The sequence below is a fragment of the Podarcis muralis genome, chromosome 2 (assembly GCF_964188315.1).
Source record: "Podarcis muralis chromosome 2, rPodMur119.hap1.1, whole genome shotgun sequence".
In the NCBI taxonomy this organism is placed as follows: Eukaryota; Metazoa; Chordata; class Lepidosauria; order Squamata; family Lacertidae; genus Podarcis; species Podarcis muralis.
The window spans coordinates 86,841,475-86,868,110 of record NC_135656.1 but is presented as its reverse complement, the minus strand read 5'-3'; the positions used below and the strand labels follow the sequence as shown (position 1 = coordinate 86,868,110).

General features: G+C 40.3%; 1 protein-coding gene across 4 annotated transcripts in view; it reads right to left on the bottom strand.

Annotated features, from left to right (window-relative positions):
* Window positions 1-26,636, bottom strand: part of SLC6A6 (solute carrier family 6 member 6) — a 52,623-nt gene that overhangs the window by 17,795 nt on the left and 8,192 nt on the right. Inside the window, exons 2-7 of one of the 4 annotated variants that reach the window (XM_028719247.2) lie at window positions 25,286-25,321; window positions 20,891-20,956; window positions 7,618-7,857; window positions 6,843-6,977; window positions 3,428-3,662; window positions 1,071-1,203 (exon numbers count right to left, since the gene is read on the bottom strand). In XM_028719247.2, the coding sequence (XP_028575080.1) occupies window positions 1,071-1,203; window positions 3,428-3,662; window positions 6,843-6,977; window positions 7,618-7,857; window positions 20,891-20,945 (798 nt within the window). In that variant the 5' untranslated portion in view covers window positions 20,946-20,956; window positions 25,286-25,321. Of the gene's footprint in view, window positions 1-1,070; window positions 1,204-3,427; window positions 3,663-6,842; window positions 6,978-7,617; window positions 7,858-20,890; window positions 20,957-21,506; window positions 21,521-25,285; window positions 25,322-26,636 lie in introns of those variants that run through there. The other 3 variants (XM_028719249.2, XM_077924979.1, XM_028719248.2) reach the window with 3 other exon arrangements.

The window sequence follows — 26,636 nt, the reverse complement described above, 5'->3', positions numbered from 1 at the left end:
AGATGTTATGACAGTTTCTGAACTCACTCTGAGTTTTTTCCAAGTTTTCAGTGGGTCTAGCCAAAGAGTTCACAGAGGAAACAACGTAATAAATAAATGCATCCTCCATTCTTGGATAAACAAAGAATATGTTGAGCTGCAGTAATAAAACTGCTAGCATATTTGCAGGGCTCAGTATGGCTTCAACCATATTGTGAATCCTGCATTGCAGGGGTTGGACTAGATCATGGGCAGGCAAACTAAGGCCCGGGGGCCAGATGCGGCCCAATAGCCTTCTAAATCTGACCCATGAACGGCCTGGGAATCAGCGTGCTTTCACATGAGTAGAATGTGTGCTTTTATTTAAAATGCATCTCTGGGTTATTTGTGATGCCGGCCTGGTGTTTTTACATGAGAAGAATGTGTGCTTTTATTTAAAATGCATTTCTGGGTTATTTGTGGGGCATAGGAATTCAGTGATTTCCCCCCCAAAAAATATAGTCTGGCCCCCCACAAGGTCTGAGGGACAGTGGACCGGCCTCCTGCTGAAAAAGTTTGCTGACCCCTGGACTAGATGACCCTGAAGTTCCCTTCCAACTCTACAATACTATGATTCTAGGAAAGGTTCAAAATAACATTGGGAACCTAGCCTTTGCTAAGAAGGCAATTCAATCATTTTAAGCCCAAGATGATGTGGAGAGTGCGCAAAACCACTGCATAAAACAAATTTCTGAACCTATTTAAACACTTTGGCTATAATGCTAAAGTATATGTGTGTAAAGAGGGTGAAATTCAAAGGCAGATTATGCCCTGCTGGTATCGAACAGAAGTTAAGGCAGAGTAATGTTTTGAATTTCTCTGGCCTTTTTAACACCTCATTTTCCCTCTATTGGAAACTATGGAGCAAAAAAGTGGGGGGAAGATTGAGCAAGCTTGGAAGTTTGTTCACGTTCCCCCCCAGTTTGAGATGCACTGTGGGACTGAGAGGAACTTGGATCCAAAGAGAACATTTTCTTTTTGGACTTGCCAATACCAGCACTCCAAGAAACAAGGCAGTTATAATTGCAAAGGGAAAGGCTGAGAGCACTTACTTTCCCAGTGGACTTTACACCTTTCCAAATGCAAAAGAAACATATCACCCAGACAAGGAGGAGACATAGTGCCAGGTCCCACTTGACAACACCAGGCTCATCAATTCCTGAAGACAAGCTCAATACGTTGTGCCTTAAAGGATAAAAAAAAAGGAAAGAAACAAGACAAAAGTTATGATAAAACAAACTGAACAGCTGCTTCACAAGAACCAGTCTTTAAAAGCAGAATGATGCTACTTCCCATGTTGCCTAAACAGATTAACTGGACACATGGGAAAGGCCCGTTGTTCTATTTGTAGTCTTCCAAAGAGCTGGGAGTGATAATTATCCCTCAGCTTGTTAAAACTATTCTGTTCACTCTGGAATACTTGGAACTGAATCCATTTGTCTACAGGCAATCCTTGCTTTGCACAGGGGTTACATTCTGGACTCCTAAGCATGTCAGCGGGGCCCACGTAAAGTATTCCATTCCGCCCCTTTAGTGACATTTCCGGGTCACTTCCCGGTTTGGTGCCATGTACACGTGCGCATGCTCTTTGAATCTGATGGGGCTACTCTAAAACTAATGAGAAGAACTGGTTTTTTAAAATAAAAAAAAATCAACCCACAAACCCACCTTTACAACTTCTTAGTATTTCTACTCATAACTAGTAATTTCTGTTGTGCAGGGAAGGTATAAATACACAAACCTCTCCAACTTTGTTATATATTGCCTTGAATTGTAAACAAATCAATCCATTATTTTAGATAAATTTAGTTAAGGGGGGGGGGGTAAGGGAACAGGATAGCAACCTGCTTCTATCACAGCACTATAATCACACAGACATCCATTTTAATAAGTAAACAAAACACAGAACTAGGGGAGTTGTGTAACTTCTGAAGCGTGTCCCATTTCAGCTAAGATGAAGAACTGTTTAAAATAGAAATGGAGGATAATAAACTAGCTGTTCCCAAGGATCTCACTCATAAGAAGGAAAAGAGCAAAAACAGTTTGCTAGATTTATGGCTAGCATCAAGTGTACATGAGCCAAAAGCGGATTTTGCTTCGTTTTATTCAGCTCTTATTAGATCTGCATGTCTGAAGCATGTGATCAGCTTCCTGAGATTTCACATGAACCAAGCCTGCTGAGTCCTAAGCACTTATAAGCTTTTGGTTGGTAGCAGGGAACAATCAAAGTTCTTGTTTACTGGTAATTGCCCCCTGCTTCTTACTGTTTCATTATGTTTGCAACCATATACTATGAAATAAAATCTTCACAACTAAGAAATCAAAGCATGTGATGTAATCCCAAGAGGTAAGACTCTGGAAATAAAGCCAGATTTGCTTATCCCCTATGACTGCTGCTCAAACAAGCATGAGATTTACACAGACCATTAGCTCAAATAAGATATAATGATGGCCTCCAATGCACAATCAGCAGCACTGCTAAGAGGAAGATGTCACTTAGCATACCAAGGTGAACATTTCAATAAAGCCAACCATGCCTGAGAAGTTTAGTGTTCAGCAAGTACAACTGATAAAGATTTCAGGGAACATTCCACCTAATAAAGAGCACTAGGCTTCATAATTCAGGCATTGTAACAGCTCCTAAGGATTATTTAATTCACAGTAGGACGGTTGTCTTCTGAATGTACCAAACTTAAGTGAATTAACACATGATAAAGAGGTTTACATATTTACAAGGCAACATATATTATTCTGAGTTATGTAACTTATTAGCTAGCTCAGGGCAGTGCAGTTGACCTCAATCTGTTAATACATATAACATATGGTAGTTATAAGATTACTGAACGTTTATCATTAATGTAAGATGCAAAAAAAACCCAAACCCCAATAAAAAGTTATTTTTAAAAATTAATGTAAAATGCAAAGTTCTTTGTTAAGGCCTTTCTGTGTAATAAGTTAACAAATACCTCCCACATAGATGACATTACTTGTGCAATGATTAAGTTAAATATCTGTATAAAATGCATGGTGAATCAAGGCCATCTTTCACAGAGTCAACGTGAAATTTTATTTGAATAGGGCTAAATCACATAATCAAAACAGGAATATCAGGTGTGTGCATTGTCTCTGTGACTCTATAACCTGACTTATTCTTTTATTATTCTTATACTCTGCCCTTCCTCCTTGCAGAATCCAGAACAGTAAACAGAGATGTTAAAACATGACCCAAATATCCTAAGACAATAATTTAAATTCGTAACAATAAAAAATTCGTAATAATAATCCAAAACTCCTACAGAAGTAGGTAATACCCCATACTTCCCCTTACAATTTTAGTCAGTCACCATTTTACTCTATGTTCTATGTCTTTTATAAAGTTCTCCAAAGAGCAACAATTAAAATTGCTTACTCCCAAAACTCTGTCACAGGAGAAGTGAAGTTAGTGGTATTCAGTGACAACCAGAGGGTTTTGTTCTTCCTGAGAGTGTCTTCTATGCAGTTTTTTGTGTTCCACTCTTGGTCGCAGAAAGCCCAAGGCAGCTTACTCGTAAAAGAGTGGAATAGATAGTACAGTCCCCAAGCCAGGATGATGATGTAATACACATTCAAAAGCGACACGATCACTATGGAAGCATAACCTATTCCTGATTTTTTTTAAAAAAGAAAGAAAGCAGAAGAACATATGAAATTACACACATAAGTAAGGCTTGTTGGTATTACAGGTGAACATGTAATATTCACTAGTTTAGGAATCTCTATGTCTAGGGTTACAAAGGCAACAGTTCAACATCATATATCTGCTGCATTAAGCGGAGATGCATAATTTCAAGACTCAGATAAGGTATCAAGGCCCTCTTTCACCAGTTGCACCCATGTTTCCAGAGAATTCAGTAAGGAGTAGTAGTTCTTCCTAAAACACAGTTGTGAGGTTGCAAAGGTATGCAAGCAATGGCTATCACATTTGGACTGCAAACATATAAACTATGGAAGGGTAACCTGTGGCTCTCTGAATACTTTTGAACGTCATCTCTCATCAGTCCCATCATAAATTGGCCAATGCTTAGGGCTGATGTAGTCCAGCAAGATCTGGAGGGCCACAAGTTGCCCACCGCTGTTGTGCACACCTACCTGGAAATAAGTCTCATTGAATTCAATGTGCCTTTCTTCTCAGTAGACATACAAATGATTGCACTGTTAATATTTAGGAACACCCTTCTTAATATCAACAAAACCACTGAAACTACAACACTTGAGCAGAAGGAAACGGCCATGTAAATGAGGTACAATTCATTTCTTGTTAGGTTTGTAGTCTACATTTCCCCCAAATGGTACTCAAAGCAGCTAACAGTAATTAAAAACAATACAACAAAAGAACAATAAAATACCAAGAAAAGAAAAGCAGATAAGGCATCAATAAAAACTAGCTAAAACCTCATTTTGTCTCAACAAAATTACAAGTTATGGGCCAAAGGGCTATCTAAATAAAAATGGAAACCTAAGGACATGATGCAGTACCTATGGCTCTGTGGCTTGTGTCCTGGTGGACTATACCTACTAGCAATAGTAGTAGTAGTTTCCCTCTCCGCCTCCCAAAGGAGCCAAGGGCGGCAAGCATACAAACAAGAAAACATCTAAAACCAATGCAGACTAGGAAGGAGTCCCAATTTAAAGCAGGTATTTGTAGGAAGAGAATAATTATTCCATGTGCACAAGGTAAAAATTGCCTTGTGTTTCTCCATGCTACATACCAATATGCTTTTGAAATAAAGGAGAATTTCAAAAGCACTTTGTGATGAAGTATTGGAGGGGAGATGTTCTGCTCTTCAAAGAAAAAAATCCCACTGGGGAACAGCACACCCAAGGAAATAATGTGAAGTAGTTATTTCAATCCTGGCTTGTATTATGAAGCCACTATGAAAGCTTTAAACATATTTCTGAGTATCAGGAGCCAAAGCTAAATCACAGGAGATGGTTCTCTCAATCCAATCTGCTTATGAGTCTCCCTGAGTCAATGTCAAATGCAGACAGTGGACAATGGATGTGTTGGCCTAACTTAGGGTGACAATCATTACGTATGGAACAGAATTCAGTGAAATGCACTTTCTCTGCAATGCAGTTATAAACAGTATTATTCTACTTATACCTCTGACTACAATGTATAGCACAACTTGAGGAAGGTATACTCAGAATTAAGTCCCACTGTGTTCTGCCTGTGTACAGCAAGGCTTGTTCCCAGGAAAAGTGTGAATAGGACTCCAACTTTACAGTGCAATCTTATACATATCTACTCAGAAATAAATGCCATTGAATTCAGTGAGGCTTACTCTTACGTAAGAATGTATAGGGTCACACAGTCATAAAACATTGGTTATAGCAACAGTAGTAACAATATTCTGGGAAGGAAAGACAACATGTTTGTGCAAAATAAAACAAGGTCAAAAGAAGGTCAGCAAACTGAATTTTGTAATATATGTACACATCTATCTTTTTTTTCAAAGGTATCATGCCTGCTATTTATAAAATAAATGTTTAACTTGCATATCAATGCTTGACAACAAAAAAATACTGCCCTGTTTGCTTTGCAAGCACAGGGTCACTAGCAGATAAGGTCATGTCCTTTGCTGCTCCAAATGGCATGCACACAGCTAATGAAGTGCAAATTGGCACAAACCTTTAGCTATAAATTCCAATCCAGGCCCCATACACTTGGCAAGAAGTCCTATTGATCTCAATGGAACTTCCTTCTAAGTAAGTACTTTGGGAGACACAGAACTGGTATAAACTGGCAATCATCTTACAAAACACCAAACTGCCCTGGAACAACTTAATGGCCTGTGAACACACCAGCTCCTTATTAAATATTGAGCTTTCTTGGATGATGGGAGCCATTCCACATTCTCCTGATGCAAATACCCACAGTAAAGCATTTCATAGTCATTAAAGATCAGAAATCTCAGAGAAGTTGTTCCAGAGAGTTTCATGTATTCTGAAGTCTACTATTTGAAATAATAGTAAATCCTAAACCTTCTATCAGGAACACATCAATTTCAATACTGCTCTTATATTTTTTAAATAGAAAAGTTGCATTAGCAGAGGCCAACCAAAATTTTGTTCTCACCAGGATCCACCCCTGCCAAGCTAAAGTTATGTTTCAAACACAATACAAGGTCAGGGGGATATTTGCTCCGCGTTCCAGTTCTAAACTTGGAGGTGGAAGGGAGGGCAGGAAACAAGACCACCTCCAATAGCTCGGAGCTGGAGGGGAGGTGGAAGAAAAAGCTTTTTGTACTTCTGTGACTAAATTTTTAGCACCCCACTGCCCCCTTTTTCAGGGTCTATCTCCTCCTCCTTCTCAGAAGGCAACACTGTGGATGTGGAGGAGATGTCAGAGGGAACTGCCCACAGAGGCAGTTTCAAGTCCTCACTGTTCTGGACACTCTGGCACAGCAGGTCATTCTCAAGCTGGGCCTTGCATCCTGCTGTGGAATTCCTGCCAGGTGTTGCCCTCAGTGCAAAAATGTCTCCAAGACCAGTACTGTTTAACTTTTCCCCAGAGAGGTGTGTGACAACCATTCAGCTGGATGGGGAAAAACTAAAAGGAAAGGATAGGAATTAAATAAATTCAGAGTCACCAGCAAAGTTAAGGATAAAGCCTGTTTCCTGCCCTGCTGACCCCAGTCACAGGGAGCCATGCCTCTGCATAGTCTCACCCTTTCCTTTGCATAGCTGCAAGGTGAAGGAAGAATGTCACAGAATTTTGGGAACTAACTTAGATGTGTGTATGTACATATATATATTTATAACAAATTAGGCAGATAACTAACCGGTGAAGATAGGGCAGATCTTTTCCCAGCATGTAATTCCTCCTTCGGAGGTATACTGTCCTAGTGCCACCTCCAGGAAAAACACAGGAAGACCTCCCCCAAACAGAAAAATGAAATAAGGTATGAGAAATGCACCTGTAGAGAAAACACAGAAGGAAGATTAGGAAGATTCTATGACTCAATGATTTTTTTTTCTTAATGGAGTAGCAGCTGATGGTGGTATTTAAGTATCACTATGAAATCTGGCCCATGCCCTTGTTAGCATGTTCTGAAATTGCCACTTGAGAGCAAAGATTAATAATCAGACTTTAAATATGTTACACAAATGCCCTGCTATTTTCAGATTAAGAAATGGGGAACAATGTGAAAGAAAATGTGCCACAGAATGGTTTCCTTTCATTGCATACTAGAAGATTAGGTAAAATCTCAAGGCAATTGTTTTCTTGTTTTACAATGTCTCAGAATTTAATGACCTGCTGTTTACAAAGTGTACTGCATGTAACAGCTGTAAAAGTTTTTAAAAAGCAAATTAAATGCAGTGAAATGCATACCGGAAATATGTGACTGGCTTTCGCTAATATGAATCAAATTTCCCCTTTGCAAAAAAAAAAAAAAAAGCTGAGAAGTAGCTATTAGTCCAATAGCACTTCCGGTTGTTTTTAAATCTTGATCTCATTCATCTTCAGAGCAGCCCTGCTTCCCCACATACCCATTCACATGAAAGGGAGCTGCTATCCACATCCCAAACCATTATGGAAGCGACAACAATACTCACCTCCGCCATTTTTGTAGCAGAGATACGGAAATCGCCAAACATTGCCTAATCCAATAAATCCTCCAGCCACAGACAACAGAAAGTCAATCTTGCTGGCCCACTTTTCACGCTGTGGTGGCTTCCCCTCTGCCTCATCCTCAGGGCGTGTCCCAGGGCTCTTGCCAGGGGAAGGTTTGAGAATGTCCTTGTGGAAATCTTTCAGACACTGCAGTTTCTCCTTGGTTGCCATGTTTTTGCTTTCTAAAAGGAAGGAAATTACAATAAAGGTTTTATAATTCACGTTACTTTGAAGACAAATAGGTACCTGTGCTTACAAATCACCTTGGCAAACAAAAAGTTTCCTTCAAATTCACCCACTTTTTCAAGCCAGTATATGCAGAGGAAAGATGCAGCTGACAATTATTCCTGTCTTGACCCCACAAATGAGTTTAAAATACACCTGTGCCTCTTTAGCATTGACACCTATTAAGGGTCTTTTCACAATAGAAGTTTAGCATTCCAGGTTCCTGAGCAGTCTGGAAAAACAATCCTTGGATCCTAATGACAGTGTTAGTAAGATACTTTGTGTTAAAGAGGCGGAAGCATCTTTGTTACTCAAGAGTATTAAAAACAAAAGCAGCATTGCCATGTATTGCGACACCTTTTCAGGCCAGCAGGAAGTAAAATGGATCCTTCTTTTGCACAGAAGAGATGTGAAAGTCCATCTGAGCCAGGCCTGTAAAAACAGGCGAACTGCCACCGCTATGCTTTTGTTCCCTTTCCCCCTCAGAGCCACCTTTCAGACTGGGGCTCAAGCACTTGTCAGGCTTCTTCCTAAAGCTCCTTTAGAAAGTGGCTGTGGATTAAGGTATAAGAGTGCAGAATAGGTAATGTGTGCATAACAAAATTAAGAGGACAGGTAGAGTTTCTAGGGAGAGGGCAGAAGTGTGTGCCCTGGGGATGAATGGCGAAATAGTGAAGGTGTTAAGGAGGGAGGGAGGGAGGGAAGAAGTAAGGAAAGAAGCAAGGAGGAAAAGAGCAGTGTATTCTGCATTGGAGATGCCAAGCACACACCCAGCCACTGGGCATTCTCTTGAACGTCCTTGCCATTCCTGGTGTGCAACCCCAGATTTTGAAGTACTCTTTACCTACAGCTGTGAAGGAATTATCAACAGGCTTAACTCCTGCTTAGGCAACTAGGAGATCGAACTCTGACTTTATGTTTACATCAGCTTAGTAAATGGGAGGGGACCACTGTAGAAAATCTGCCCTCTATTAAGTCACCACATTACTTTTTCTTTGCACTGACCCAGTGTCCATTCCAAGCCTGTAATTTCTCTCCAGAATCATCATCGGCTGAAATATTAAGGCTTTACAAAGAGAGTTATCATGGAGCTTCTATTAAAAGTGATCCCCGGCCCCCCGCTTTAAACATAGTGATTTATCCTAATGAGCGGAAGGATCTAAAGCAGCAGTTTCTTTCTTCTTCTATTTTTATATCTTGGTACTGATTAAACAACAAAACCCCTGCATAAATAAACCTTTCTGTTCAGTTCAGTTTCGGCATACACCCCCGCCTCATTTCACTGCCATCTCAGCATCTCACTTGGATTTCAAAATAAATAGGACTGACTCACTCCTGATACGCAATAGAATCATGTTCTTTGCCATAGCAATGGCTTTTTAGTTAATGAAATAGCCAATGATAAGGCTTGCTTTATGAAAACTCCAGGGCAAAGTGAACCCTAGAAGGTCACACTGGCTTATAAATATTGCTGTCAGCTGTTAAATTGCAAAAAGTATGCCATATATATATATATATATATATATATATATATATATCCATGTGCACATGCGCGTGCACACACACACTTGTGTTATATATGTTAAATTTTAAAAAAATGGAAGATAAACACGCAAAAGATTTCATCCAAAGTGCATGTTCAAAACAGGCCACATTTGATCAGATTCAAATGTGGAAGCTGTGGGAGGTATGCCATTTACACTGGAGCACTAAAGTAAACTTCCATACATTGCAGAGACCAGGCACGCATAGGCAGCCTAGGTTGTCCTCATTTCTGCATACTTGTGCTCTTATATATTAGAAGGGCAGTCAATCCAATCCAGTCTTCGTATCTGTGTCACATGGCTTATTTTTCCTCCAATCAGAGAGTTATTCTGTACCGGGTTGTGTGAATGGAAAGGCACATAATGGACTTTCCATCATTTTTTAAGCTTGCATGATGATCCTACATTGGAATCAACACATGCAAATAATCCTACCAACATGCAGAAGATGACTGCTGGATGAGGGCAATGATTTAAATCTAGAAAGTTTAAAATATAACACTGATAGAAAGAGATATAGCTAGTAAACACTTAAACCTAACATTCATGATAGAAGACATTAATACCTCGTGCTTAAGCCATCTAAATAGATCATGGACTTATTTCCGAGTAAATGTGCATAGGACTGCACTGCAGATCTGTTTGTATTTACATGGTGCTTTATTAGTGAAAACATCTACGTTTTTATTGGGCTTATGCAAAACAGTTCATTTATTTAAGGCTGTAACAATGTTTTTACTTGTTTACGCAAGTGTCACCACAAAAACTTAGTTCATATTATCGCAGTGAAACCTGGAATTAATTTGCTGCTTTCTGATCTGTAAACAGATTTAGCTTGTATGGCAATGACCTGAAACTAGGGTTGACATTAGTTTGGCAGGAAATCTGCAACTGGAACATGATTCTGAGATTGATATGCATCAATGTAACCATGCAGATGAAAACCTTTTCATAAACCATGCAGATTAGCTAAACCATATCTGGAGGGAAACAATGGAACTTGCCTTACTGCCTCAGTGTCTTGCTTACAACCAACGATAAGACACTCTCATTAAAAAAAATTTGAATAAGGTTTGGAGGGAAAATATATTTGCTTTTCATGATGCTATTATCTGCAAAAAGTTTATTGGAGCCATTTTAATCTAATCTTTTCAAGTGTGCCTAAACAGACCATATGCAACACTGAATGCCAGGTAACAGATTGTCAATTAACACGTCTAGCCAACTTGTTTCAAAGGGTTGGTTTAGTATGGGAACTATGATGTTACAGAATAAGAGCTGGCAGGCTGACATATTAGACACTGAATCTTAACCAGTAATTAAGTATGTAATAATTATATCTACACTAGTAGATATGGAGAACAGCAAATTGGAACCTCTCATTTGCAATGGTCCTCTTCAAAGATTAGTTTCACTTTATTCAATACATTTGAATTTTTGAACAACTTTAAAGTAGAGATATTATAGAAAGTAATAGGTCATGGCTTTGTATAACTGAGACAACAAGTAGAAGAAATATATGTCCTACAATAGCTTTCATCTGAATCAGAGTTCAGTGTGTGGCATGAGACATCCCCTTCCTCCTGAGGTTGAGCTCTGTCACTATTCTGAAATTTCCATCTACCCATATAAATTAGCATAGGTGAATCAGTGCCCTCTTTTATAGTGAGGAATTTCCTCTTTGGGGCAGGTATGTGAATGTCCACCTTAATCTTGCCTGCTGAACATCTTGCCTACCTCTGCCTACTCCAAAGCCCCAAATGTATTCGAGATCTATCATCCACCACCCTTTTCTAGGGCTGCCATACATCTGGATTTTCCTGGACATTACCAGGATTTCAAAGGCAATTACAAAATTGTGTGGTTTTTTGTGTTTCTGTAAAAAAGAAAAAATTGGGAGTTTTGTTTTTTTAAGTCAACAATTTTGGGGTGTGCTGGTTTTTACTTTTTGAAATATGGCAACCCTCCCCTATTTCAGTCTTTTGGAACATACAGTAGACTTTAAGGGAGAGGAAGGTTTAGTTGGGAGGGCCACACTTAAGTTTGTAGAGGCCCTGCCTAGGTAAGAAATTTAAAAACCTTGCAATGACTTTGTCACATCAAAAATGAATGCCAGAACCTAAGCTTTAATAAAATCTATTTGCAGGGGGGGAATCGATGTAAGAATCTGGGTTAAATTAGCAGGTCCTTGATTTTAAAAGTATGCTTTTTCAGATTGACTGGATGTTCTTACTTCTTGAATTAACAGGGAACATTTGTTTGCACTGAAAAAATATGGTGAGACTGGCCAGAATAAGTTCACTTCAACAAGCATCAAGTGCTTGCAATTAACTCATGCTAGTTGTGTGACTTCTTGGTGTAACTAAACTAAAGTGTCTAAGGAGTATTCAAACAGATTCCTGCTTTGAACTGACAAGATCTGAGGGCCCATTTTTTTCATAAACTGTTTTGCAGATCACCCCCATAACAATCACACTGAGCAGTACCACAATTCTATCTTATGACATAAACAAACTTCTTAAAATGCTACCCTTTATTGTGCTCATATCTCAGACTTAACCCTATGGCCCACCCATGGTCTCCTGACTATTGCCAATTACAGGAAATGCCAAGAGAAGATGAAAAGGAGGTGGTTCAAGGCACTGAACAGTTGAGGAAAATTCCAAGAAAACTGTGTGTGTTTAATAAAAGGCATTGTCCTGAACATTAATAGGATTTGTTTTTAATTTCCTGTGATTTTATTCCACTGCATTAAACTACAATGCCTTTTAAGAGATAATAATCAACAAGCTGATATGAAGCTGGAAGGCATTTTGCATGCTGGAAACCAGAGCTATTATTTCAATATCAGCTAATAGGAAACAAAGTAATTCAAAGACAGAAACTCTATGTTTAAATATAACTCAAATTCATGGAGAATAAAATGGGCAATTCTACTTCTAAAGAACATGCCAGCTTCTAGGAGACACATGTCTGCTTTCCTTTCAGAAAACAAGGGCTTGGCCAAAAACACTTAAGATGGCTGAACAATGAAGAGAGCCAAAGCCACCATTTATAGAAGCAAGTCTGAGTGCAGCCAAAGGCAAGTTCCTTCAAAAACAAAAACTGGGTGGAGGGGGGGGGGATATCCAGGCCAAATCCTGTTGTTGTTTTACTGGTGAGTATCCAAGTCTGTTCATCAAATTCAGAGCAATTGTCCAGAACTTTCAATGACATTACAAAGAGGGATTATTACATAATCAGTTAGATATGGCTTTGTTTCTCTTTGGCTCCCCAAACACATACTTATTCTTAGTAATAAGACGTCATCTCTGCTTCCAGGCTCTAGGCAAACCATTCAATAACTAGCAGTGTCCCACTAAACTATCAGTCATGAGCATTAAATGCTCTGGGAAAATCTGCTGACATTACCTCTGTCAGTTCTGGTTTGCATTGCACCCACAGGCTCATGCTCTTCTTCCCACCTTTCCACCTCCAGCCTCTGGCACAGCCATGAGATCAGAAACGTTCACTTCTGTTTTCAATTAGCTGCAGTTTAGCATTCATCACAGCCAAACCCAAAACTTAATCTCAACTATAAGTGGGACCTTCAAAAAATTTTGAAGCATAGAGTGCTCCTTCTTCAGGATTCTAGCCACTGTATTCCGTCTCATCTCACCCCCATTTTCAATTTATCCTTCCGTCAGTCAGCTTTCCACAGCCAATGAGCATGGTCAATCCTCATCAGACTGGGGTTCCCACCCTGTGTGGGGCTCCCCACTCCTTAGATTATTTCCCCCTAAAGAATCAAATCTGTGTACAGTGGTACCTCTGGTTACATACTTAATTCGTTCCGGAGGTCCGTTCTTAACCCGAGACACCACTTTAGCTAATAGGGCCTCCCACTGCTGCCACGCCACCGTCGCATGATTCCTGTTCTCATCCTGAAGCAAAGTTCTTAACCCAAGGTACTATTTCTGGGTTAGCGGAGTCTGTAACCGGAAGCGTATGTAACCGGAAGCGTATGTAACCCGAGGTATCACTGTATTTCTGCAAACCATGAGGTTCCCCCAAGCCTGCTGATTATTTCCTTTTGTAAGTGGATAGAACCATGTTGGCTACATAAGCAATGGCATCCACTCCTACCAAGACTGGAATTGGTATTTGGTTGAGTGAAACAACACAGCTTCATAAACCATGGTTTGGTTGGCTTGTCTCGTTAAAGCATAGCTAAGCCTAGCCAGTTTATCTACTTTCAGGCATAACGCTGAAATGTGGCCAACTAAAAAATGGAACTGAGGATAGTTGAAAATGGAAGCTCAAGCTTCCTTGCAGCTGCACCAGGGAGAGAGGCACGCATGACCCCAAGGCACATTCACATAATTTGGTAATCCAAAACCTCAGTGATCAAAACACACACTAGAACCAGGATGGGTGGTCTCTAGGTCTGCCAGCAATTTCTTTTGCCTCCTAGTAATTTTGGGAGCCAGAGATTTTAAACAAAACATTAACTACTAAGCAGACACATTACTAGAGGACTCACTCCTTTCCACTGTATAATGAACAGCAAAAACTTCTGGGCTTTGCTATTTTGAAAGAACATGCTTCAGTTTTACTTATCTCGTTTATCTTAATGCACCTTCCAAGCAGATTGCCACATGCCATTTATACTGCCTTCTGCTTATCTGTTTTATTTTTCATTATGTGCTGCTCTGCAATGAACTGAGGATGTTTCAAAGTACAAACAAAGCGTACTATGAACTGCAAACTCCTAGAGTGAAAGTTGCTTATATCACAATGTCTCATGTCTTTGTATGTGTAGAAGCAGTGGAAAGGATTAAAAAATCTTCAATTGTGAGGAAATGTAAAGAACTTACATCTTAATGAGCAAAATGGCAATGCACACTGCACCAGTATTTGAAATTATCTAGGCATGGGTAAGACCCCTTGCCCTTTTCATCTGTATAATTAACACACTATGCTTTTGTACATATAAGCAGGGGAAGTAATGAAATCAGTGTGATCATCTCACGGAGGTGTGATGGTTTAGTTAAGCCAGTACAAGTTCAAGACACAACTCTTTTTATTTAGCTAGGTTCTCATCATTTCAGCTTGATGTTCTATGAAGGTTTATACTGTAAGATCAGACACCATAATTTGACTGGCTAATAATGCTGGAACAGAACAGTGCTCATAAATGAGTAAGAGGCAGAAACGAGCAAGTAGCACTTTCCTGTAGCAGATAGCACAATCATCCTATCTTGCCCAAAGTAGCACTTTCCTGTAGCACAGGGGTCAGCAAACTTTTTCAGCAGGGGGCCGGTCCACTGTCCCTCAGCCCTTGTGAGGGTCCAGACTATATTGGGGGGGGGGGAATGAATGAATTCCTATGCCCCACAAATAACCCAGAAATGCATCTTAAATAAAAGGACACATTCTACTCATGTAAAAACTCGCTGATTCCCGGACTGTCTGCGGGCCGGATTTAGAAGGCAATTGGGCCGGATCCAGCCCCTGGGCCTTCGTTTGCCTACCCATGCTGTAGCAGATAGCACAGAGTCATCCTATCTTGCCAAACATGTTTAGGCTGTAATTTAGCCAAAAAGTGCAAAGCTTGCAGTGTTAAACTGAGGCTCTTTAGTATCAAAGCTGCCCATCTGTCACCTCCAGATTGACCCTACCATGCTATGTGTCAATTCATCTTGTCATTATTGTCTGCATGTAGTATTACCTGGGATTCCCTAAAGACACATTGTGTCTCAGTTTAATAACCATGATTTAAGATCCTGGCTTGTTCCAAGGGTGATAACCATAGTTTCCCAGTTTATATGAGAAACTGTGGGCTAATTGGAGACCTGCAGCTTGCATAAAAGGAGGTGTTATGGGGCTACCTAAGCAGGCAAAAAGCTTGTTCATATCTTGGCCAAGTCATGATCACCCAAACAAACCCAATGTCACATAAAGACTGGGCTCTTCACAGATGCAGTACACATTTTTAAACCATCATGAGATCCCAAGAATTGTTCCTGAGAAAGTGCAGGTATATTAAGTGGAGACAAAATTCACCACATAAATTTGTTTGAAGACATGTTTTCCATACCATGAAAGGAATGGATCTTTGAAGTAGGCGTGCTTGGAATACACTCACTATCAGACACTGTCCCAGAAACAGGACATCTAGGCTTCCCTTTCATTGCTCTCCAGAGTCAAAACAACACCACACTCTTTAGGCATCAGGACTGCTTCCATAAACTAACAGAGCAGGAAAGAAATGGTGGCAGGCATCAACAGAATACAGATGAAGGGCTGAAAGCTGTTATATCCTGCTGCAAGTACTGTTAATTCAGTAAGGAGAAGTGGCCTGGTTAAAGGTTGTTTTTGTTCATAACAAACCAACTTCTGATCTCAATTAACACCCCTGGGGGTGAGCTAGCTAAAAGGCTAATGATTGACAATAATCCAGAAAGGAGCACAAGCTTCCTGCTGCTTTCTCTTGATAAACTGCTGCTTTGATCATTACATCATCACTCCAGATGCAAGAGTGCAAAATGTTACTGTTTGGTGCTGGACAAAATTTCAGAGGCGACTAACTGCACCTGAAAAACTTACAGTATTAGGTGCAATTCAAATGACAAGTGCCTCTTATTTAAAATTCTGGGATACACAGAAGGCAGGCGCTCACAAATGCTATTCACACACATTTAATATTGCCTGGAGTACATCTGAATGTCTTCTGTTTCTATTTCATTTCAGCTCGTTATGTGCCGCCATCAACTATCTGCATCAGTGATTTGTTCTTCAGGCCACTTTCCCATCCACAACCAGAGCACACTTTGCCTGACAATGATGTCACAGCATGCAACGTCAGAATCATTCCATTGCCCTGACAATCACAGACAGAAATGTATTTTGTGTGGCACAATGGGAAGAGATGCAGAAACAATGTGGGCAGGCACTGTTAACATCTTCATGTTGGCCCCTATTAAGAGCAACCATCCCAGGTTACACAGTACAGTTACACAGCAAATCTAGTGTATTATTAGAGATTTCATTGCATCACTAACAATGTGATCTGCTCTAAAACTGGAAACAGGGCCACAGCTCAGTGGTTGGTTGGCATCCATCGAGAAATAATGAAGGAGTGAGTCTTCAGGGATGAAGTCAAAGCATTAGAGAGTTACAGCACCTGCTGTGGCTGCAGAGGCCAATAGGGGAGAAGCATATTCTGTTGCAGCTGGGACAGATGAAGGCATCCAATTGTGCTGATGAAGGTATACAGTGGTAAAGCACATAAAAATGATTATGGATTCTGCCCCTGGGATTTCTAGGTGTGTGTGTTAAATATCTCAAGTGGCATGGCTAAGGACGAAAAGCCATCTGCGATTATGGATGGCTGCTACCAGTCAGGAAGCGAAGCTTTGAGGACTAGCCGCTTCACACATTCATGACAACTAGGATACGTTACTTCAGTTGCCACTCAGTCACCAAGGCAGATGTCATGGTTTGTGGGTACAGACAAATGGAAGTACAGATCAGAGCTACTGGGATGATAAAAAGAACCAATAACAGCTAATGGATATATCTTGAAGGTGTCTGATAACATCTTTCTTTATGAAGTCTACTACAATTTGCTTCATTAAGAGTTGGGCTTCCACTTAGGGGAAAAGAGAAAAGAAACAACTGAACAGAAACTAGATTTTATCATATTTGAAAGAGGAAATGAAGTTCTATGGTCAGTCACCAGAATGCTGGGAACAAAAGGTGAAACAGAAAGGGATCAGGATGTTTCTACAGAGAAAATGCTCTAAGCTATATAAACCTGCTAGTGAGGAAACTCACACTGAACTACTTGTTCTTTTCTGAGTGGCAAAACAGCAGAAACACACACACACACACCCCTCAAAAAAACTCTCATCATCTGTTGTTTCCTTACTTTCCTAGCCACACACATGCACGCTGATGGTGAAACAGCAGCAAAGAAGACAGAAGCCTACTGTTTATGCACTTATGTGGGTACAGAACAGACTGACTCACTGCCTAGAGTCAACGTTGATTTCTCACTCTCCATAGCTCACCCACTCACTGGATTCTCCACTGCACCTTTAGCAAGCTGGTACATTAAAATGGCTACTCCTGCCCTGATTTTAGACAAGTAGCATTCATAGGGTGTCCTTTGACATGCTAAGTGAGCCCCTGCTACTGCTTCAAGACACTTTCTCCTCTTATTTCCAGTCTCATCAACCCCCCTCCTTTCTTATGCGGCAACAGCATCATGACTAATTTAATTACTCCAGAGACTACTTAAGTAGCTACTTAATGGGTATGTGAGAATGTGGCTGAGAGACTGGCTGGTTGCACATGACAAGTTAAACCAAACCTTGACTTACCCAGACCAAAGGAGTACACATTCCTGGAGAAGGGTTTGCAGCTGCTTTGCTCCTTCCTAGTTCTTTTGCACCATGCCAAGCAGGCTTAGTTTATCATGCCATCCAAACCAGGACTCGTGGTTAAGCTCCTATCCTCACTAACCAAGAGCTATAACAAAATACAAGCCCTGATTACAACTTGTGGGTAAGTGGAACCTAACCACAAGTCCCAGTTTGGATGGCACACTAACTCAAACCTTGGCTTTGCTCAGCATGGCAGGAAGAATTTGGAGGAGAAAAGTGGCTGTGAGCTCTTCTCCAGCAGCCCACACAGTTGCATGGTCTCACTAAACCAAGTTTTGGCTTAGCATTTCATGTGCACCAGGCCAATGTCTGCATTGCACACTAGAAATGGTTCTGGCATGACCTTAAACCGTATCCAAATAAATCCTAGAAAAAGCACTTCTGGGATCACCAACACTCAGCATCAATAAGATAACACTTGGCTAAAGCTATGGTGCCCAACAACAATTTATGACTGTGGCACAGATATGCTCAAAGTGGTGAGGGAGTAGTCATCTGTTACATATGACCACTGCCCCAACTGAGCACCTGCCGCTACTTCCTGAGGCACACACTCCACTACAACTTCCCCTCCCTAGTCAGAAAGTGTGCCAACTGGCATCTCTCAATCCTTTTTATATGGGAAGAAGCCAGGGAAATCCTTTGGGGCCAAGGGATAGCAATACTATAAACTCTCCACAAGCCTGGGAAAAGGGAGTAGGAAGGATGGATAGCTGAATGGAAACACTGGATTAGTAAGGAAGCTGGTTGTAGAGGAGCCTAGGACCTGTGTATGTGTTGTTTATCTGAAATCCTATGCATATGTACCTAGGAGCAAGTCCCAATTAGAATTCAATGGGGCCTACATGCATAGGGGTGCCCTTTATGTCTATAAGCATTTAAGATTAGGAAACATTTATTCTTATAGTTAAAATGATTCTGTAATAGGAATATATTTTACTATACTTATGGGTCTACCAGTTATTTCCAAATTTCAAATCTTCTGCATATAACCTTGGAGTCATATAAGTCACTAGCCATTCTGTGTAATTCTTAACAGTTTTCCTGAAGAATGTGCGATAGAAGATCCATTTTTAAATCAGAAAATTATTTTCAGCACAATATTTTTTACCAACAAAAACTTTGGCAATCAGATGCAAGAAAATGCTACGCTGTTGCTTTTTGCAAATCCTTCTGTTGGCTAATCATATCAGGATTAAAATAAGCATTTCATTTCTCTAAGAAACCGAAACATGCAGCCCACTTCTATATATCATGCTTTGCAAAGCAGAATTTGCAAACAGAGAACTTAACCTACACTTTCACCTATAGACAACAACAGCAACAAAGCCACTGATTTTAATTTTGACTTCAGTTAGGAGTTTCACTTGAGTGAATGTGGAATCAATTCCTGAATCAAGAAAAAGAACTGTCCGGCTCTGTCATGGTACATGGAGCCTACTTGCCCTGAACATTCTTACCAAGAAGTGGTAAAAACCTATACTGAAAATTACTGTGAAAGAAAGAAAGCAAGAAAGACAGAAAGAAATTGTTTATCTCTTCTATTAGTTGCCACTGATTTCAGACAATGCTTTTGATACCATTATTTATATTTAGTTTGTGTTAATCTCACACACACTTTTTGCACTTCAGAAGCATGCAGAACCACAACATTAATTTGAAGAGGGTACAAAGCAACCAGTCTGAACAAAATTAATGGATATCCCTGGTTATGGTCACTCAACCTTTAGTATGCAATTTGCATTTTGAATTTTTATTCTTTTACCTTGTGGCAGAAAAATGAAACTATGACCAAATGGGAAATGTTTGCAATTTCATACTACTACTACTAATAATAATGCTATGGAGATGTGAATGAAGTTTGCTATGGCAACATCTTTACAAAAGCAAAACAACAGAAAATGAGACTTTAAAAAATAAAATTAAATGCATATTTTTCCAGTTTGCTTGCAGAACAGGGAAATAAGACAAAGCATGAGTGATTGGGGGATAACAGCAGTTTTCAATAAACATGGATTTTGTGCTGCTTTTTAAGGAAGTCAAAGGTGCTTTCGATCAAAATTCAGAATAAAGCATTCCTCATTTTGATAGTATCCTTATCTGACTCCAATGAGGTGAACCCAGATTTTAAACAAAAGGGAGAGATTCAATGCAGTGAGTGTCAGCTTGCACAACAAAGCTTTCCCTTCCTCTCTCCTCTCCCCTGCAGCCTCCCCCCACAAATGGCCCCAGTATCTGCTCTGGTGTGTTGGGGGAATCTTCTGGAGCAGATTTGGGGGGGGGGGGGCTGCAGGGTGGAAAAGAGAAAAGAAAGTGTTAGTCCTGTTGCACAAGCAAATTTCCATTATGTATGTTGCCCAATAAATCTAATCTGAAATGCTGTAACAGTAAATTATTCTGGGTGAATTATTCTCCCCTCAAGTAGAGGAATTATATGTGTGCCTTCTGTAACAGGTAAGTAACATTTTTCTGCTTTAAGCATTTGTCGGTTTTATTATCTTCCTATGTTCCCCTACATATGTTCATTATGACAATTTCTCAGAAAAGACAGAATAAAGAGCAATTATTCAAAATTAAAGGAAGAAAACTATGTCATCTACCGGAATATTTGTAAAATATTGTGAGCAATCCAGGGCAACTTAGACATTCCTATCAATGGGGCCACATACTCTGGAGTGTACCTCATTCTTTGCAAGCTGAATAGTTATAAATGTCCACACCCCTTAGACTGGCAATAAAATTATGAGAGCTGCAAAGTCCGGATGTAATGATGGGATGTGGCAGAAGCATAGTGGGTGACTGGAAATGGTGCAACTTTTCTGTAGATCATCTGAGGGCTGGCACTGCCAACATAGCACATTTTGGGGGGGGGGGGACAAAAAATGTTGTAAATGTTTGCAGATAACATTCCTAGAACTCTCAGTGACATATGGATAAACACAAACGAGGCATCAAGCTCCATGTACAAACATGCCTCCCCCCCCATTTCACAAGCATCCCACCTTAGCTGCACTCACCCGTTGGAACTTCTGTCCCCTCCTCAATGCGGATGGGCAGTGCTGGTTCCTCCATAGGGTGAGGCACTGATAGAAAGTAATGAATGATGGTAGTATTTGACGCAAAATGATTACAGTAAGATGGTTCCTTCTTAGCATTAGTTACAATGAGACTGGCGATAGCTATGAGCAATCCACTTTCCATACTAAGAAATGACCTGCTTCAAAAAACAATCCTAAATCATGACAAAGACCATCTCTGAGAATGCATTTCTGTCTGAAAAGGCTCAGATCATTCCACCATCTCTGAAATACTTGAGCACAACTGCCTTAAGAAGTATTTATACTTAAGGGCTACACACTGCTCCCTCAAAATTAACACTGCTGCAGAGGATTTAATTTTGTTAAATGTCAAGTTTAAAAAAGGAAAAAGTATCTTAACTAAGAAGAGGATACCGTTCCAAAATTACTGTACATTTTAACAAATCTAGTATTTGACAATGTGCCTGTTTTAACTCTCATGAGAGCATTTAACTCCCATTTAAAAATTCATGCTGCAGCAGTCCAAAAAGCCAAAGCACTAAGCCACAAACACTATAGAGATTATGAGCAAAAATAAACGTATACAAAGATGTATATGAAGAAGAGTCTTCACAGGTTATCTGGATATGCAGAAAAGGAAGCATCAAGACTTCCAGTTTCACTTTACTGATACATGTCTAAGCAGGTAATAAAGGGGCACACTGTTATATATTATATGCACACCCAGGTTTGTACATATATGATATATATGTGTACAAATCAAGACCCATGGCACTTTTTGCAGTCTGTGTATTTATCTCCTTTTTTTGTTGTTGTTATATCCCATTCCTTTTCTACATGTAGATGTGTGAAAGATATTCACAGAGTGAGAAGGAAAAGGGCATGGGGGGAAAGGAGAAAAATGCCCTGCTCAAGCAGAGGGCTGTAGAGGAACTGGGCTTGGAGAATGGACACCTGTTTTTCCTTTCTCTTGTCCTCTGAAGCACAACATGGCATTCCTCCTTGCTTTTTAAAGAACTTGAAGGAGGGGAAAGTTTGGAGCTAATGCCTCCTCTGCCCCCAGCTTTACAGTGAGGAAGCATTACATTTTGCAGGTTAAATGGCCTTTGCAGAGAGCAAATTGAGCCCAAGGAATGTACTAATCAGAACAGAGTATTCTCCAAAGCCAATTCCTTTTCCCAATCCAGCAATGGGCACAGAAAATACACACCAGACTGGCCTTTAGCCTACCTCCCAACTCCAGGGGCCAAGAACTCATGTGTGGGTGCTGCTCTATGTTGCTAACATTTCGAGGTAGCTGGAGGGCAATGAGCATGTGAAACCACTGTCTTCAGCCTGTTTTTGAGGGTTACTGGGAAGGCATGTGTGTAATAGGCCATTTAAAAACACAAGACCCACAATTTCCCTGCATACCTCAGTGGTATGTAGGCATCCAGTCTGACCCTTTCCCTTCACTAGTTCTGCTGTCCAGCACATCCACATGCAGCTAACCCTCATTTGAAAATAGGAACGGTGATGGTTTAATAGTTTAGAAACTCTGTCTCTCTATCATGCTAACCACCCATAGAGGCCCTGCACCTTACTGAGCTGGCCAATTATGACATCCAATGAGGCCAAGGGGACTGAGATTCTATGTTATGCTCATTTCATGGGTTTGCCTGTCTAGGCTGGGAGTTTCCTCCAAGAAGCTAGTAGATCCCAGTTCTCCCATTCCTACAAGTAAACTTTAATTTTCTCTGGACAGCACCATTTTACCCCTAACCACTCACCAAAGTCCCTGCACTCAGCTGCCATTAATATTACTGCTATCAGGCTTAACAGGCGCAGAAGATGCTAGATCAAGAGGTGGCAATAATGACAGTGAGTGAGGTGGCAATAATGACAGTGAGCACTTTAAACACTGCTCCCACGGAGAAACATCTTATTAAATGGCATCTGTTGGGACCTTTGCATGTTGTATTGCAGAGGATGAAATGTGCAAATGGACTGTGTGCCGCTGTACTGTAGTAGGAAAAACACACAAAATGGGGTTCTATCGTCCATTTCTCTAATTGGCTAACCATGGCCTGGGATGGCCTGCCTTTGGCAGCCTTCCCCAACCTGGTGTCCTCCAGATGGTGTTGGCACTCCAAATCCCCTCAGCTCCGGCAAGAATCACCAATGGTCAGATGTTCAACTACAACTCCTCTCACCGCTGGAGGGTACTAAGTTGGCAAAGACTAGCCTATGGTGTGGCTGGCAGGCATCTCATACATCCCAAGAGGAGGAGGCAAGGAGGGAAATCTTCAAAACCTATACCCACATCTGTTGAGAAGTAAGGCAGAAAGGAGGAAATTCTTCCATTTTCCTCATCACAATATTTTGCAATGTTCCCTTAAATCTGAATGCACTGCTAGTTTATCATGCAAAACAAGGCCATGGCTTGAAGGCAAAAGATGTTTGCAATCAAATTTGCCTCTACAAATGGAGGTACTCAGCACAGAAATGATTACCTATGGAGAGTGTGCTGCACAAGCTGCTTTTTATTCTAGCTCAACTAGTACTTCAGCCCCATAAGAACATTTGTTACCATAGCTTTTAGCTACATGAACCCATTGTTATGCAAACATAGGGCAGCACTATAGCTAAATACTTACTTTAAAAAAACAAAAACCTATTGTTTTATTAGACCTTTACCCAGGGCTAACATTCCTGGGTTTGCCACTGAGTTACGGACAGTGTGCACAGAGAATGTCATATAAAACAGACTCCATGCTACAAAGGAATGCAATAATTTTCCTCTCCAAAGCAGATTCTGCTCCATCAAAACAAAAACAAAAAACTTAAACCTAAGTGAATCCTTACCTTTATTAAATTTACAAATTTAATTATGTTTTTGAACACAGAGACAAATTTTCAAAAGAACTGTGTGTCCAAGGGGTTCTTTAGTCCTGTGTTTCGCAAACAGCAGCCCTCTCGATGCATGGTTAAACTGAAGGGAAACTCATAAGCAGTTTGAGATACGGCATGGTTATTACTATTTAGAAGGGTATGTGTGCATGGGTGTAAAGTCTTAGTGGGCGTACCCAAACTTATGGGCTTAGACAATGTCTTTGTAAGTAACCAGCCAGAATTTGCAAGTAAGCCCAGTCCATGAGCAGAATATACAACTGTTTTACTGCAACCTGCTGCTCCATTTGGTCTGAGAATGATGCTCATGCAGAGGAAGGGAACATTGAGTAAAAGGAGTTGCTTAATGCAACTAAAAAAAACATTGATGGCTGCTGGGACTGGCTCTCTAGCACAACCTAGTGGTTAAGACTCTTGCTCATTCATTCAGGGTGAGTCACTGTTTCATGTAAATAAATAGTTTGCCAGACCTCAAACTGCCCTGTGATACATAGATCAGCAGACTGACTGCATCCTGTTGCTGTTCTTTGAAGGGGAAGGGGACTGGTAATTGTCTATATATACTTATATTCATGGCTGTCAACAAGTAATGCCAAGAAATCGTAGAAAAAGCTTACAATATCTACATACTATCTGAGGCCACACGCACATATGCACACGCCAACTTTGCAAATACTAACTTGGATTATGTTATATAATCCAAGAAAAACAAAGTGTATTTCAGCACAGAAATGGCAGCAGGAAAATTTATACTGAGCTCGTACACTGATTTGCTCTATGGCCTTGGAGAAATCTCTTACAGTGCAATCCTAAGCATATTTACTCTGAAGTCCCATGTAGTTCAAAGAGAGAGAAAGGACTTACTCTCTAGTAAGTGTACCTGTGATTGCAGTGCTGATTACTCTTCATCAACTTCTATTTCTAAAATGAGGGCAATAGCAGTTACCTACTTGTTCACATGAAACCCAGCACTTTTGTCAAACTGCTAATTCAAGTCAGAGTTTGTTGGCTACTAATACTACGACAACGACAATAACTACTACTACTAACAGCAGCATTTCTAGTTTGGCCCAAATCGCTTGCTCTCTCAACCACTATTTTGTAAATTTGAAACAATAGGAACCCCACAAAGTTGGTAAGAATATAGGCAAAACAAAACACTGATCCAGAATGGGATGATCTGTGCACATGTTCTGATCACAGATCACCTTAACTATACACAGGAGTAAGAAGAGGCTCTGCTAGAGGGAGCAGACATCCACGTCCAGCAGCTCCAATTCTTATGTAGTTCCCACCCTATAATAATAATAATAATAATAATAATAATAATAATGCTGAGTATTTATCACTACATGACAGTAGCTTATTTTCTGCAAGCAGTTTTACTGTCCTATGAGCAGATGGTGAATATTTGGAATTCTGGAACATCTGAGCTGCACTGCTAATATTTCGCTATTTTCATTAACGAGCATTAATAACACTTACATGAAGAAGAGTCTCTCCAGAATGGATTTTCTCTTCCTGTTTCAGAAAAAGAAAAAATAAAATAAAATAAACAAAAACAAAACAAAACAAAAAATAAGATGCTAATGGAGGGGAAAATATGGACATAATCCTACCAGATATGAATGCCACATGTGTGTTTAAGAACTCCAGATAACAACAGAGTCTGCACTACCAGGCAACTGTTCCTCCCTAATTTTCCGCTTTAATCTTTCATACAATGTGCCAGCTTTAAAAAAATGAAATTCTGGCAAACTGTCTCAAAAGTCAAACTTAAGATCCAGAAAAATTAAATTCCTGCAGCAAGACAGGGAGGCTTATCACTTTCCCTGGGATTTGTTTGTGCATCATTGTCTAGGATCTCCATTGTTTATAGCCATTTTCTAGCACCGAAAGGTCCTCTGTGGCCTACAGTAGGGACTCTGATCTTTTAGTCTTGAAAAATGAAAAGCTGAAAAACAGCTTAGGAACATAAGAAGCTGCCTTACACCAGGTAAGTTTGTCCAGTTAGCCCAGTACTGTATTATGCACTCTTGACTTGCAGTGGCTCTTCAAAGTCTCAGGAAGAAGTATTTCTCACAACATTCTACTTGGTCCTTTTTAATCTAGAGATGCCGGGGTCTGAGCCTCATACCTTCTGCTTCCAAAGCATGTGCTCTACCACTGAACTCTATTTCTGGCTTTGGGGCACAGCAACTGTTTCTGGATCTCTTCTTGCCAGAGACCTAGTCTGCAAATAGGTACAGGGATCAGTAGAACTCTGTAATGGTTCTCAACTACCGGTACCTAGTTAGATCCTGCAAAGCAAATACCCTCTCTGGGTCCTATAGCGGATTCTGCTGGCATAGGGCAGGGAGCTGGCTCAAGTATGAGAGGGTGGACTGGAAGGCAGAGAGAATGGGATTGGAAACTGAAGAGTACCAAGGCATCAAATTTCTCCCCAAGTCTGCAGTTTTGACAGGCCTCTACTACATTGTTCTTCTAATGCCCACATTCTGGTAGCAGCCTGAAGTCTTATCTATAAGCAAGAGTTAAAATAATCTGTGCTAAGGAATTTGTGCAGTTCTGCAAGAGATGGGGAAGAAGTAGAGATAGTAACAAAGTGTATTTCGTGTCCTGACAGTCTCTAACTGAAAATAAGCTGCCTAGGTGTATTCTATTAAAATAGCTAAACACCTCTTCTGTACTTACCAAGGCAGGATGTGGTGTATTGAGTCACTTCTGCAAGTGCACACCAAACATTTAAAGCACATCTGTCCAAAGAATCCTGGGAATTGTAGTTTACCCTTCACAGAGCACAATTCTTGACATCCTTAACAAATACCTCCAGGAT